Source organism: Rhinoraja longicauda, chromosome 17, assembly GCF_053455715.1.
Source record: "Rhinoraja longicauda isolate Sanriku21f chromosome 17, sRhiLon1.1, whole genome shotgun sequence".
NCBI lineage: Eukaryota > Metazoa > Chordata > Chondrichthyes > Rajiformes > Arhynchobatidae > Rhinoraja > Rhinoraja longicauda.
This window is the reverse complement of record NC_135969.1, coordinates 39,745,236-39,760,039: the sequence shown is the minus strand read 5'-3', so window position 1 is coordinate 39,760,039 and position 14,804 is coordinate 39,745,236. Positions and strand designations below refer to the sequence as shown.

General features: G+C 48.5%; 1 protein-coding gene across 10 annotated transcripts in view; it reads right to left on the bottom strand.

The window, feature by feature from the left end:
- magi1b (membrane associated guanylate kinase, WW and PDZ domain containing 1b) overlaps nucleotides 1-14,804 on the bottom strand; it is a 369,840-nt gene that overhangs the window by 42,188 nt on the left and 312,848 nt on the right. For 9 of the 10 annotated variants that reach the window (XM_078414550.1, XM_078414547.1, XM_078414545.1 and 6 more), the window contains 5 exons: nucleotides 13,619-13,647; nucleotides 11,173-11,392; nucleotides 9,285-9,376; nucleotides 4,510-4,702; nucleotides 1,921-2,238 (listed from right to left, as the gene is read on the bottom strand). In XM_078414550.1, coding sequence (XP_078270676.1) covers nucleotides 1,921-2,238; nucleotides 4,510-4,702; nucleotides 9,285-9,376; nucleotides 11,173-11,392; nucleotides 13,619-13,647 — 852 coding nt within the window. The remainder of the gene's footprint in view (nucleotides 1-1,920; nucleotides 2,239-4,509; nucleotides 4,703-9,284; nucleotides 9,377-11,172; nucleotides 11,393-13,618; nucleotides 13,648-14,804) is intronic. The other variant, XM_078414543.1, reaches the window with a different exon arrangement.

The following is a 14,804-nucleotide window of genomic DNA, read 5'->3' as shown; positions in this document are numbered from 1 at the left end:
AGGAGTTAGTTCCTGTGCTACAGTTTTGATTCTCAGAGAGGGGGGAAAATAAGCCGGAGCGGATTTAACGCTGTGGGATGCAGGGCGGTGGGCAGAGAGTAAACCTTGTGGCTGGATAGGTGACCTCGAACTTGAAAGCACACAAAAGCCAGCTATGAATCGGCCACATTTAATCATCAGCAAACAAAGCACACTCATTGTCACCCAAGGAATTGCCCGATTAAGATGAGCCGCCAAAGCAGCAGAGGCAAAGCGTAAAGCAGATGTTTCATGCAGGACTTAGGGTACGATGCACCACGATAAACCCACAGAGAATTTAGATATCCCCAGTTACTCTTCAGAGACTATTATCCCTGTTATTCTTCAGAAGAGTTAAAACAACATTTAATATTTTGACTCATATAATATATCACAGAGAATTTTACTGCCAAAAATAATATTATGTGCTGCCATTAAATTATTACCTTGCTAGGCAGCACACTCTTCTGAATGAAGATACAAGTGATCACACAAGATAAGTTACTGTTAAAACACGGGCACTTGTGCTATAACACCAGGATAAGCGTTCAAACAAGGAAACCAAGCCTAATGAGTTCATAGGTTCATAAGTGACAGGAGCAGAATTAGGCCATTCGGCCCATCATTTCTACTCCGCCATTCAACCATGGCTGATCTATCTCTCCCTCCTAACCCCATTCTCCTGCCTTCTCCCCATCACCCCTGACACCCGCACTAATCAAGAAATGCCAATGCCGTATCCAAACTACCTTTACACACATATGCCCACAGGACAATAGCTAACTCCATATTCAGTATTAAGCTGCCTGCATGTCAACAAACACACAAATAAAATGTTGAACCAAGAAACTCAATCTCAATACCACACGAGAATCTAAAATGCCTTTACACAGTTAGACTATGGGACAACAAAATCTAGGCGTGTAGAGGCCAGTCTATCGTTGGGGTGAACAAGTGGGCATCTCCCTTCACTGGTGTTTCGTTGAGTTAGGACCACGACACCTCGGGAAAGATGTTCAGCCATGATCATATTGAATGGCGGTGCTTGCTCGAAGGGCCGAATGGCCTATTCCTGCACCTATTGTCTATTGTCTAATGTTCAACAACAGCTTCTTCCCATCAACCATCAGGTTCTTGAACTGTCTTGCACAACCCCCAACCTCAATCCTACCAAACCACTCTGGACTATGAGTCTGAAGAAGGTTCTCGACCCGAAACATCACCCATTCCTTCTCTCCAGAGATGCTGCCTGTCCCGCTGAGTTACTCCAGCATATTGTGTCTATCTTCACTGTGGACTGTGGTTTCTATATGTACTTTTAATTTGCACTATTCTGATCTGGTTGATTGAAAATAACTGATAATTTGTTGTATATTTGTTGTTGTTATTGCTGCATCGAATCCATAAGAAAATCATTGGGTTTTCAATGGGCTCAGATAGAAACATAAAAACATAGAAAATAGGTGCAGGAGTAGGCCATTCGGCCCTTCGAGCCAGCACCGCCATTCAATATGATCATGGCTGATCATCCTGAATCAGTACCTGTTCCTGCCTTCTCCCCATATCCCTTGATTCCGTTAGCCCTGAGAGCTAAATCCAACTCTCTCATGAAATCATCCAGTGAATTGGCCTCCACTGCCTTCTGTGGCAGAGAATTCCACACATTCACAACTCTCTGGGTGAAAAAGTTTTGCCTCATCTCAGTCCTAAATGGCCGACCCATTATTCTCAAACTGTGACCCCTTGTTCTGGACTCCCCCAACATCGGGGAGCATTGTTCCTGCATCTAGCCTGTCCAATCCCTCAATAATGGTACTGACAGCCACTCTTGATATCTTTATAAACTCGATCGTTGTGGTGCGGGTGTTTTATCCGAAGGTTGCGCTTTAAGACGGATCTTACCGAAGGTGGTGCCGGCCTCTGGTCGACTTACGGACGACACGATGACGAAGCCGAAGCCTTCGCTCTCTCCGCGTCGTATCTCCACGTCATAGGGCTGCAGGCTCGGCCCGGTGCCACCGCTGCCGCCGCCACCGCCGCCTCCGCCGCCGGTCCCTCCACCGCCAGCACTGCCGCTCCCCGAGCTCACGGTGTTGAGGGAGTTCTGGCTGCCCTGCGGCGTGCGCTTCTGCTCGGCCAGTGACACCACCGCCTGGTTGCTGCTGTGGTGCGAAGAGGCCGGAGAGGCAGACACTTCCGTCTCGGCCTTCGGACCTGCCGCTGCAGTGAGAGCAAAAGGTAAAGGGTTTGCCACACAGAACCGGAAATCACATCTGGGATACACACACAGAACGCTGGGGTAACTCAGCGGGCAAGGCAGTGTCTCTGGAGATCATGGATATGTGCAGAGTGCTGGAGTAACTCAGCGGGCAAGGCAGCATCTCTGGAGATCATGGACATGTAACAGAGTGCTGGAGTAACTCAGCGGGCAAGGCAGCATCTCTGGAGATCATGGATATGTACAGAGTGCTGGGATAACTCAGCGGGTAAGGCAGTGTCTCTGGAGATCATGGACATGTACAGAGTGCTGGAGTAACTCAGCGGGCAAGACAGCATCTCTGGAGTAACTCAGCGGGCAAGGCAGCATCTCTGGAGATCGTGGATATGTACAGAGTACTGGGGTAACTCAGCGGGCAAGGCAGTGTCTCTGGAGATCATGGATATGTACAGAGTGCTGGAGTAATTCAGCGGGCAAGGCAGCATCTCTGGAGTAACTCAGCGGGCAGGGCAGCATCTCTGGAGATCATGGATATGTACAGAGTACTGGAGTAACTCAGGGGGCAGGGCAGCATCTCTGGAGATCGTGGATATGTAACAGAGTGCTGGCATAACTCAGCGGGCAGGGCAGTGTCTCTGGAGATCATGGACATGTACAGAGTGCTGGAGTAACTCAGGCAGCATCTCTGGAGATCGTGGATATGTACAGAGTACTGGGGTAACTCAGCGGGCATCTCTGGAAATCATGGATGTGTACAGAGTGCTGGGGTAACTCAGCGGGCAAGGCAGTGTCTCTGGAGATCGTGGATATGTACAGAATGCTGGGGTAACTCAGGCAGCATCTCTGGAGATCGTGGATATGTACAGAGTGTTGGGGTAACTCAGGTGGCATCTCTGGAGAGCATGGAAAGGTGAGTTTTTGGGTCGGGATCCTTCTTCCGACCGAATCACATCCCGGCTGCCAGTTTAGATGCATGGTGGCTCAGCGGTAGAGTTGCTGCCTTGCAGCGCCAGAGACCCAGGTTTGATCCTGACCACGGGTGCTGTCTGTATGGAGTTTGCACTTTCTCCCCGTGACTACGTGGGCTTTCTCCGGGTTCTCCGGTTTCCTCCCAAACTCCAAAGGCGTACAGGTTTGTAGGTTAACACCTACGATTTGGTAAAAATCGTCCCCAGTGTGTGTAGGATAGTGTTCGTGTGCGGGGATCGCTGGTCGGCATGGACCCGGTGGGCCAAAGGGCCTGTTTCTGCGCTGTGTCTCTAAACTAAACTAAAAAAGTACTTGTATCATTTAGTCAGCATTGAGCTTAGCTGGAAATGCTTACCAGAGATTGTAGTAATACAGCAATTGGGGGAGAAAAGACTATCAGGGTTATTAATGATAATTAATGAGCAGATTGTATCATTTTGCAAAATCTGTGAATAATGATGTAGAGACACAATGAAAGTGGATAGGGGGCATGCATAAATGAGGGAGAGTGGATTATGTTGGTAGATTGACAGGGTGGCACGGTGGTGCAGCGGTAGAGCTGCTGCCTCACAGCGCTGGAGACCCGGGTTCGATCCTGACCACGGGTGTTTGTACGTTCTCTCCATGACCTGCGTGTGTTTTCTCCGGGTGCTCCGGTTTCCTCCCACACTCCAAAGACAGTCAGGTTTGTAGGTTAATCGGTCTTTGGTAACAATTGTAAACTGTCCCTAGTGTGTGTAGATTTTAAAAAATAGATTTAGAGATACAGCGTGGAAACAGGCCCTTCGGCCCACCGGGTCTGCGCCGCCCAGCGATCCCTGCACACTGACACTATCCTACACACACTAGGGACAATTTAAAAAATGTTTTTTTACATTTGCCCAGCCAATTAACCTACATACCTGCACGTCTTTGGAGTGTGGCAGGAAACCGAAGATCTCGGAGAAAACCCACGCAGGTCACGGGGAGAACGTACAAACTCCGTACAGACGGCGCCCGTAGTCGGGATCGAACCTGAGTCTCCGGCGCTGCATTCGCTGTAAGGCAGCAACTCTACCACTGCGCCACCCATTAGGTGTAGGACGGTGTAGGACATAGTGTGCGGGGTGATCGCCGGTCGGCGCGGACTCGGTGGGGCGAAAGGCCTGTTTCCGCGCGGTATCTGTAAACTAAACTGATCTAATTTAATACCTCAGTGTGAAGTAACCTACTGGCAACTGGCCCTCTGATCATCTCTGCATTCTAGGAGCAATGGGTTCAGTGAAGGGACAGAGCAACGCGTTTAGTTGCCGGCAGCCACTGACCTGCGTACACCACTTTGCGTCTGACGGTGAGGTTAACGTGACCCTGCTTGGCAGCTTGTTGCATTAACTGCACCACCAGTTGGTGGGACTTCCCGACCACCGCCGTGCCGTCCACACAGATCAGCTCGTCTCCGGTCCGCAGTCGGCCGTCTGCGTCCGCCGCTCCCACGGGGACAATGTGCCCGATGTAGATCTGTGACCAAAGGAAAGCAGAGACATCGAAGGCTCGGCGTCAGTAACTGTGATTCAACCTCGATTCAAAGCCCCAGTCGTACACCATAGAATCAGGCCAACCTGCCCAAGATGTCCCATCTACTTTTCAGTCGCTTTTCAGACTGTGCGGGTCGGTCGGGGACGAGCTGTCTGTCCGTGGGCGTGGGGAAGAGAGTGGAAGTTTTGTTGCCTCCATCACAGTGAGGGGGTGTTTGGAGTCACTGTGATGGACGTTTGTGTTGGGGTCATGTGTCTTGTGTTCTTTTTTTCTATGACTGCTATGTAGTTTCGTTCGGTACTTCGGTACCGAATGACAAATAAAGCTCTGTTATACTGTTATACTGTTATACAATAGGTTTAGGAGGAGGCCATTCGGCCCTTCGAGCCAGCACCACCATTCAATGTGATCATGACTGATCATTCTCAATCAGTACCCCGTTCCTGCCTTCTCCCCAAACCCCCTGACTCCGCTATCCTTAAGAGCTCTATCTAGCTCTCTCTTGAATGCATTCAGAGAATTGGCCTCCACTGCCTTCTGAGGCAGAGAATTCCACAGATTCACAAATCTCTGACTGACAAAGTTTTTCCTCATCTCAGTTCTAAATGGCCTACCCCTTACTCTTAAACTGTGGCCCCTTGTTCTGGACTCCCCCAACATTGGGAACATGTTTCCTGCCTCTAACGTGTCCAACCCCTTAATAATCTTATACGTTTCGATAAGATCTCCTCTCATCCTTCTAAATTCCAGTGTATCTCGATTAGCTATTAGCTTTTACCAGAGTAAACAACAATAAAAATGTGAATCCTGCAGGAAACGGAGATTACCTTGAATGATTCTTGCCATTTTGTCTAAATTCAAAGGCGCAAATGGGGAATCGTGTCAATGCTTAGAAGTTCTTTGGAATCCAATTGCATTTTTTCGGAGAGCCTAAGTCATCATAATTACCACGCACAACATAGCCATTTTTTTTGCAGTATAGCTACTGTGAGAAGACGCCACATAATCATAATCTGCCTGTTTACAACACTGCAATGTGCAAATGAGACCTTTAAAACTCTCACAGGGATTAGAATCAAATAACAGATGCACGGTTGAGAATTTGATACTTCGAAGCTGATGACAAAAGAGGAATCTTCATTCAAACTGTTGCAAATATAGATGATCTTCAAACTGGAATTCTGTACAGTTATAAACGTGTGAACAAAAAATAGAATTTGGATTGATATTGAAAATATTTTCATAAGTCCATACGTGATAGGAGCAGAATTAGGCCATTCGGTCCATCATGTCTACGCCGCCATTTGATCAAGGCTGATCTATCTCTCCCTCCTAACCCCATTCTCCTGCCTTCTGCTCATAAACCCCCCCCCCCCCCCTCCCCATGGCCTAATTCAGCTCCTATCCCTTATGAACTTATGAACCTTTTCCAAATGTGCAGAGTTTCCACCCCCAGTATCCTTTTAGTACATTTCAGATTCACAGTGGCGTAAAGGCGGCACGGTGGCGCAGCGGTAGAGTTGCCGCCTTACAGCGCCCGTGACCCGGGTTGGATCCTGACTACGGGTGCTGTCTGTACGGAGATTGTACGTTCTCCCTGTGACCGTGCGGGTTTCGCCTGGCTGTTCTGGTTTCCTCCTGCATTCTACAGACGTGCAGGTTTGTAGGAGGTGGATACAAAACGCTGGAGTAACTCAACGGGTCAGGCCGCATCTCTGAAGAAAATGGATAGGTGACGTTTCACGTCGGGGCCCTTCTGGCTGACGGTCGCCTATCCATTTTCCCCAGTGATGTTGCCTGACCCGGCCAAGTTACAGGCAAGCACCCTTAGCCGGGATCGAACCCGGGCCTCTGACGCTGTAAGCGCTGTGAGGCAGCAGCACTACCCCCTGCCCCACCGTGCCGCACAATTGCCTGGGATGGCAGGACTTTCATATGAAGAAAGACTGGATAGACTCGGCTTGTACTCGCTGGAATTTAGAAGATTGAGGGGGGATCTTATAGAAACGTACAAAATTCTTAAGGGGTTGGACAGGCTAGATGCAGGAAGATTGTTCCCGATGTTGGGGAAGTCCAGAACAAGGGGTCATAGTTTAAGGATAAGGGGGAAGTCTTTTAGGACCGAGATGAGAACGTTTTTTTTCACACAGAGAGTGGTGAGTCTGTGGAATTCTCTGCCAGTTGAGGCCAGTTCATTGGCTGTATTTAAGAGGGAGTTAGATGTGGCCCTTGTGGCTAAAGGGATCAGGGGGTATGGAGAGAAGGCAGGTACGGGATACTGAGTTGGATGATCAGCCATGATCATATTGAATGGCGGTGCAGGCTCGAAGGGCCGAATGGCCTACTCCTGCACCTATTTTCTATGTTTCTATGTTATTTAGCTCTTGCACGCAAAGGGAAAGTGATGCTGTTTAGACCGATTGAAGTGGAACTGTTCACTACTTTCTGTGGTCTGGATCACATGTTGAATTTCTAGACAAGGAAGGGGATGATTTTGATGCAAAGCACAACTTGGGCTGAGGCGGGGGAAAGAGTCCTGTCTTTAAAAACTTTGGAGTTGGCACGCCGTCTAACTTGGCATTCGGAACAGTGTTGATCCACGTCAGGAAATGCAGAATGTCTAATTTATTATCAGCTAACACGGAGGAAAGAATGTGTTATGTTTGAGACAATCACTTCTCCCTTAAAGTGCGGCTCACCAGAATAAATTAATGCCAATTACTTTCACGTGCCCTTGCCACATATCATACAGTATTGAACCACTTAGTATGCTGTTTATTAAATGAAATAATTTTGAGATTGGTAAGGCACAACAAAATCAGCTTCGTACAGAAGATGGACACAGAGTGCCGGAGTAACTCAGCGGGTCAGGCAGCATCTTTGGAGAGAAAGGATGGGTGATGTTTTGGATCGGGAGTGTCCCGACTCAAAATGTCACCTATCCTTTTTCTCCTGCGATGCTGCCTGACCCGTTGAGTTACTCCAGCACTCAGTATAGAAGCCTGAAAACTGTAACGTCCAGGTTCAGGAGAAGCTTCTTCCCAACAGCCATCCGGCTATTAAACTCGACAATCTCCAATAAGCTCTGAACTACATAGACTTGGGGAAGCAATGGTTTTGTCTTCTTGCATTATTATTGTTTGTTTATTTTTTAATGTGTGTGTGCGTGTGTGTGTGTGTGTGTGTGTGTGTGTGTGTGTGCGTGCGTGTGTGTGTGTGTGTGTGTGTGTGTGTGTGTGTGTGTGTGTGTGTGTGTGTGTGTGTGTGTGTGTGTGTGTGTGTTTGTACATGCATGTGTGTGAATATATGTATGAAGGTATATGTATGTATAGGAAGGAATTGCAGATGCTGGTTTAAACCAAAGATAGATTCCAAAATGCTGGAGTATCAATAGACAATAGACAATAGGTGCAGGAGGAGGCCATTTGGTCCTTCGAGCCAGCACCGCCAATCAATGTGATCATGGCTGATCATTCTCAATCAGTACCCCGTTCCTGCCTTCTCCCCATACCCCCTGACTCCGCTATCATTAAGAGCTCTATCTAGCTCTCGCTTGAATGCATTCAGAGAATTGGCCTCCACTGCCTTCTGAGGCAGAGAATTCCACAGATTCACAATTCTCTGACTGAAAAAGTTTTTCCTCATCTCAGTTCTAAATGGCCTACCCCTTATTCTTAAACTGTGGCCATTTCAGTGGGACTCAGCGGGACAGGCAGCATCTCTGGAGAGAAGGAATGGGTGAACTTTCGGATCGAGACCCTTCTCCCATTCCTTCTCTCCAAATAAGAATTTCATCCTTCTATCTGGGACATACGTCAATAAACCACTTCTCCAACTTCAGATAGCTCCTCTGTCCCTCTCTTCCCCTCCTCCTTCCCAGTTCTCCCTCTATCTTCCTGTCTCCACCTATATCCTTCCTTTGTCCCACCCCCGACATCAGTCTGAAGAAGGGTCTCGACCCGAAACGTCACCCATTCCTTCTCTCCCGAGATGCTGCCTGACCTGCTGAGCTACTCCAGCATTTTGTGAATAAACCACGACTCTTGATGCTTTGTGTCTATCTTTGGTACAAAGATATCTTTGTTTCGACAGCTTCTCACAGAAGTATCTTTGCTCTCACCCCCCCAGCAATTTTCACAACGCAAAGACTCACGGGAGGTGGTCTTGGAGGGGAGGATGCTCCTCATACTGCGGACAATACAGCTCACCCCCTCCATGACACGCTGGTCAACCTGAGGAGCACCTTCAGCAACAGACTGGTCCCACCGAGATGCAGCACAGAACGCCACAGGAGATCCTTCTTCCCTGTGGCTATCAAACTGTACAACTCCTCCCCCTTCTGTCGTGGGGTAGACTGAGACTGGCTCCTCCCCCCCCCCCCCCCCCACCCCCCCAATCTTTGCCCATCCCCCAATCCTTTACACTCCTCACTTTCATTTAATGTTTCATGTATTTTGAGTTTTTATGACTGTTGGCAGATCAATTTCCCTCCTGGGATAAATAAAGTTCGATCATATCGTATTGTATAACGTGTAATCACACCCAACCATATTCAATTACTCACAGGCTCCCCTGGCTCATTTCCACCGAGTATCCGAAATCCAAATCCAGTTTCTTTTCTCCAGAGGAAAATATCTTGCTCCTGGTAATCAGGAACTGCAGGGAGAAATAAAAACAATTTCAAGTCAACACACACTAGTGAAAGCAAAATGGAGGTCCATTTTTTTCCCCCCAATAATAATAGAATTTCCATTTAAGAAACATTTAGACAGGCACGTGGATATAACAGGTTTAGAGAGGGATATGGGCCAAACGCAGGCAGGTGGGACTAGTGTAGCTGGGACATGTTGGCCAGTGTGAGCAAGTTGGGCTGAAGGGCCTGTTTCCATGCTGTATTAACAACAGTTTCAGCTCAGTTTAGTTCAGTGCAAAAGCTTTTGTTGCATGCTAACCAGTCAGCAGAAAGACAATACATGATTACAATCAAGCCATTTACAGCGTACAAATACATGATAAGGGAATAACGTTTAGTGCAAGATAAAGCCAGCAAAGTCTTGTATGTTGCCTGATATTTACGAGCTTTAAAGGTCGTTAGCATATGGCAATGTTAAACTATTTTCTATGTTTCTATCTGATTGTGGACGATCAGACATGATCACAATGAATGGCGGTGCTGGCTCGAAGGGCCAAATGGCCTCCTCCTGCACCTATTTTCTATTTTTCTATTAGAGGGTTCCATTGTTTGAATTGGTGTTGCCGTCTCCAATTGATTTTCAGCCTGAATCTCAGTCTGTGGTTCGAGCGTATCACAATATATCACAACAGCCACAATGTAAACCGTGGCAATGGCTGCAAGATGGCTGCAAAGCCGAGATTCCTGGATAGGGTGGATGCGGAGAGGATGTTTCCACTAGTGGGAGAGTCTAGGACCAGAGGTCACAGCATCAGAATAAAAGGACGAGGGGCAGGTGCTTTTCACCATGACAACTATACCAACTGTAGGGGCCACAATTAGATACTTCTTCTGGAGAAGCTAAACGATTAGTACGGGTGTCAGGGGCTATGGGGGGAAGGCAGGGGAATGGGTTTGGGAGGAGAAGATAGGTCAGCCATGATTGAAGACTCAATGGGCTGAATGGCCTAATTCTGCTTTAGTTTTAGTTTTAGAGATACAGCGCGGAAACAGGCCCTTCGGCCCACCGGGTCCGCGCCGACCAGCGATCCCCGCACACCAACACTATCCTTAAACGCACTACGGACAATTTTTTTAAACATTTACACCAAGCCAATTAACCTACAAACCTGTTTGTCTTTGGAGTGTGGGAGGAAACCGAAGTTCTCGGGGGAAACCCACGCAGGTCAATAGACAATAGACAATAGGTGCAGGAGGAGGCCATTCGGCCCTTCGAGCCAGCACTGCCATTCAATGTGATCATGGCTGTTCATTCTCAATCAGTACCCCGTTCCTGCCTTCTCCCCATACCCCTTGATTCCGCTAGCCCTAAGAGCTCCATCTAACTCTCTTTTGAATGCATCCAGTGAATCGGCCTCCACTGCCTTTCTGAGACAGAGAATTCCACAAATTCACAACTCTCTGTGTGAAAAGGTTTTTCCTCATCTCAGTTCTAAATGGTCTACCCCTTATTCTTAAACTGTGGCCCCAACGCCGGAGTTTCGATCATCCCGACGCGAGGGCTTCGGCTGAGTTACTCCGGCATTTTGTGTCTATCTTCGGTTTAAACCAGCGTCTGCAGTTCCTTCCGAAAAAAAACTCATCTGCAGTTCTTTCCCGAAAATCAAGGGCATGCAGAATGGTCGGTACATTGTTGGCGAGGCATGCAAGCAGTAAACATAATCAGGAGGGCACTGAAAGCAGTCGGAGAGCGAGGGAGGAGGAGGAGGGGGAGGGGGAGGGGGAGGAGGAGGAGGGGGAGTTTTCGATCGGTACTTACGTCTACTTTCGTACATGCTTCTTGACTGGGCCCAGATTTTGAAAGGGTCGGGCTTCCTATGCCCAGAGATATCCGCCTGGTCGACCGAAGGAGCCTCGCTGGGAGGGGGGTAGTCGGGCAGGAGAGGGGCACCCAGGACGGGCGAGGCAATGTGTATACTGCGCTGGCTGGAGACGCTGTGGTGAGAGCTGTTCTGGCTGTCTTTCCTTTCCAGTGCCTGCTGAGATCATTCAAAGAGAACAGAAGGTCAGCTCTGGCTTTTCAGCCAAGCCGGGCAATCGATACAACAATGCTCCCATTTTGAGACGGGAAAGGAGTCGTCTCTCAAAGTTAAGTTATTTACCACCACTTCTCAGGCAGCCCGCCGCGAAAAGTAAGAAATAATCAAAATTCAAAAGAGGAAATGAAAATAAGAAGCTATTAAAACAATCACATACTTCTCACGACTGGAAAACAGGTGACACATTTTCTATCAGCGTTAAATGTAAAAACAGAGGACTTGCAATATATCAAGAGACAAATCATGAGGGTGCTTATATCACGGTGGTGCAGCGGGTAGAGCTGCTGCCTCACAGCGCCAGAGACCCGGGTTCCATCCTGACCACGGGTGCTGTCTGTGCGGAGTTTGTACGTTCTCCCCTTGACCTGCGTGGGTTTTCTCTGGGCGCTCCGGTTTCCTCCCACACTCCGAAGATGTGCAGGCTAATTAACTTCGGTTAAAAATTGTAAATTGTCCCCAGTGTGTGTAGGGTAGTGTTAGCACGCGGGGATCGCTGGTCGGCACGGGCTCGGTGGGCCGAAGGGCCTGTTTCCGCGCTGTATCTCTAAAACTAAAAACGAAACTAGGCTTTGTAGGCAAAGGGGATCCCAGGTAGCCTGTGTATAAATATTGCGGTGTGCACTTGGAGTGGAGACACAGCGAGCTCACAGATGCAGCCTGCCAAAGGGTGAGTTTATTTGAAAGCTGACAAAGACCCACATGAAGGCTGACGTCTCTCAAAGTTGACGGTGAATGCAGCCATGCCTCTCCTTCACAGTTCTAACGCAACCTGACATCGGAGTGGCCCCCGAGTGCCTTTAATGTGACTTTAACCTGTGTTGCCTTGCAACCATTGGAAACGGATTCATTATCTATTCCAGGAGGGTCTGACGGACTGGCGGAGGAGGGGTCAACCCTGTGGAGAGACACGACCGCGGGGCCTGTGGACTGTAACACAGTGAGGCCCGCGGTCTCTGGTAAGAAGAGGCCGACTTGGGAGATCCACGCCGTGGCGAGAGTTTCAATCTGTCCCGACGCCGGAGTTTCGATCATCCCGACGCGAGGGCCTCGGACAGTCGGCAGCGGAGACTGCGGATGGTTCAACAGCCCCGACCGCGGGTGAACAAAGAGGAAGTTGATGGAACTTTATTACCTTCCATCACAGTGAGGAATGTGGAATCCACTGTGGTGGATGTTTATGGTAAATTTTACATTATGTGGCTGTGTGTCTTGTTGCTTTTTACTGAGTATGGCTGTATGGGAACTCAAATTTCACTGTACCTTAATTGGTACATGTGACAATAAATTAAATCTTGAATCTTGAATCTTTTACTTATTTACAATTTACTTATTGTCAGCTCTTTCTTTCACGGTGGAATCTAATCAGCGAAATAAATGAGGGATGTTCACAAATCACTCCAAAGACGTACAGATTTGCAGGTTAATTGGTATGAAATGTAAAAACATTGTCCCAAGAGAGTGTAGGATAGTGTTAATGCGCGGGGATCGCTGGTTGGCGTGGTCTCCCTGGGCGGACGGGCCTGTTTCGACCAGCCGACCGGCGATCATCCCCTACACCAGCACTGTCCGACACACACGAGGGGCAAGTTACAATTTACAGAAGCCAATTAACCTACAGACCTGCACGTCTTTGGATCTTTGGAGTGTGGGAAGAAACCGAAGAACCCGGAGAAATCCCACGCAGGTCACGGGCAGAACGTACAAACTCCATGCAGACAGCACCCGTAGTCAGGATCGAACCCAGGTCTCTGGCGCTGTAAGGCAGCAGTTCTACCGCTGCGCCACCGTGCCGCTTGTTACTGTCTCTGAGACTGTCTCGGGGACATCCGTACAGGGAGGGTGAAGCAAAGGCATTGCACAGGCAGAGGGCATCCCCTTCATGAATGGGCAAGGGGAGTCTGAGGCCCAGCATTAAACTTACCAAAGGTAGACACAAAATGGCGGAGCAACGCAGCGGGGCAGGTAGCGTCTCTGGAGAGAAGGAAAGGGTGACGTTTCGGGTCGAGACCCTTCTTCAGACCGAAAGTCACGAGAAAAGCACCCGAAACGTCAGCCGTTTCTTCTCTTCAGAGATGCTGCCTGTCCCGCTGAGTTACTCCGCCATTTTGTGTCTATCTTGGGTTTAAAACCACCATCTGCAGTTCCTACATGCACATTAAAACTTACCGACTTGGGGCTTTTCTTGGGAAGCGGTCCTGTGACACGGCAAAAAAACAAAAAGAAAATACAATCAAGATTCAGCAATAACAAAACCTTAAAAAGAACATAGAACACAGAACAGTACAGCACAGGAACGGGCCCTTCGGCCCACAATGTTGGTGCCGAACAATGATGCCAAGTTAAATCAGTTCAGGTCAGTTCAGTTTGGTTTATTGTCACCTGTACTGAGGTACAGTGAAAAGCTTTTGTTGCGTGCCAACTAGTTAGCATGATCACAATCGATCCATTTACAATAGACAATAGGTGCAGGAGTAGGCCATTCAGCCCTTCGAGCCAGCACCGCCATTCAATGTGATCATGGCTGATCATTCTCAATCAGTACCCCGTTCCTGCCTTCTCCCCGTACCCCCTGACTCCACTATCCTTAAGAGCTCTATCTAGCTCTCTCTTGAATGCATTCAGACAATTGGCCTCCACTGCCTTCTGAGGCAGAGAATTCCACAGATTCACAACTCTCTGACTGAAAAAGTTTTTCCTCATCTCCGTTCTAAATGGCCTACCCCTTATTCTTAAACTGTGGCCCCTTGTTCTGGACTCCCCCAACATCGTGAACATCATCGTTTAATATATACTTCTGTAGAGTTTCCCCCATGACCTCCAACGTTCCAGAGAAAACAATGCAAGTCTAACCGAACTCTCCCTGTAGCTAACGCCCTCTAATCCAGACAGCATTCTGGGAAACCTCCTCTCCAAAGCCTCCACATCTTTCCGTCTGAAGAGGGGTCTTGACCCGAAGCTTCACCCATTCCTTCTCTCCATAGATGCTGCCTGTCCCGCTGAGTTACTCCATCATTTTGTGGCTGTCTATCTTCGGTGCAGTTCCGCCCTTACACATCTTTCCATCAATGTGGGCGACCAGAACAATATTCCAAATATACCGAAGGAAATGATGGAAATTTGATTAGTGGGCATGAATCTCCGCGTTTACATCTGTGCCAGGCGTCTGTTCAGATTAGATTACAGCGAGCTGACTCCCTGGTACATAGGCCCTGCCGAGTTTTCAATGGTAGCCTGCAGCCTTGCAGTGGAAACCAGTCAGCCTGACGCACAAATTCTGCAGCAGAAGCAAAACCTTCTGCAGCTTCGAGAACAAAGACATCGGTTATAAAATGTGGAATATTGCGTGCAGTTC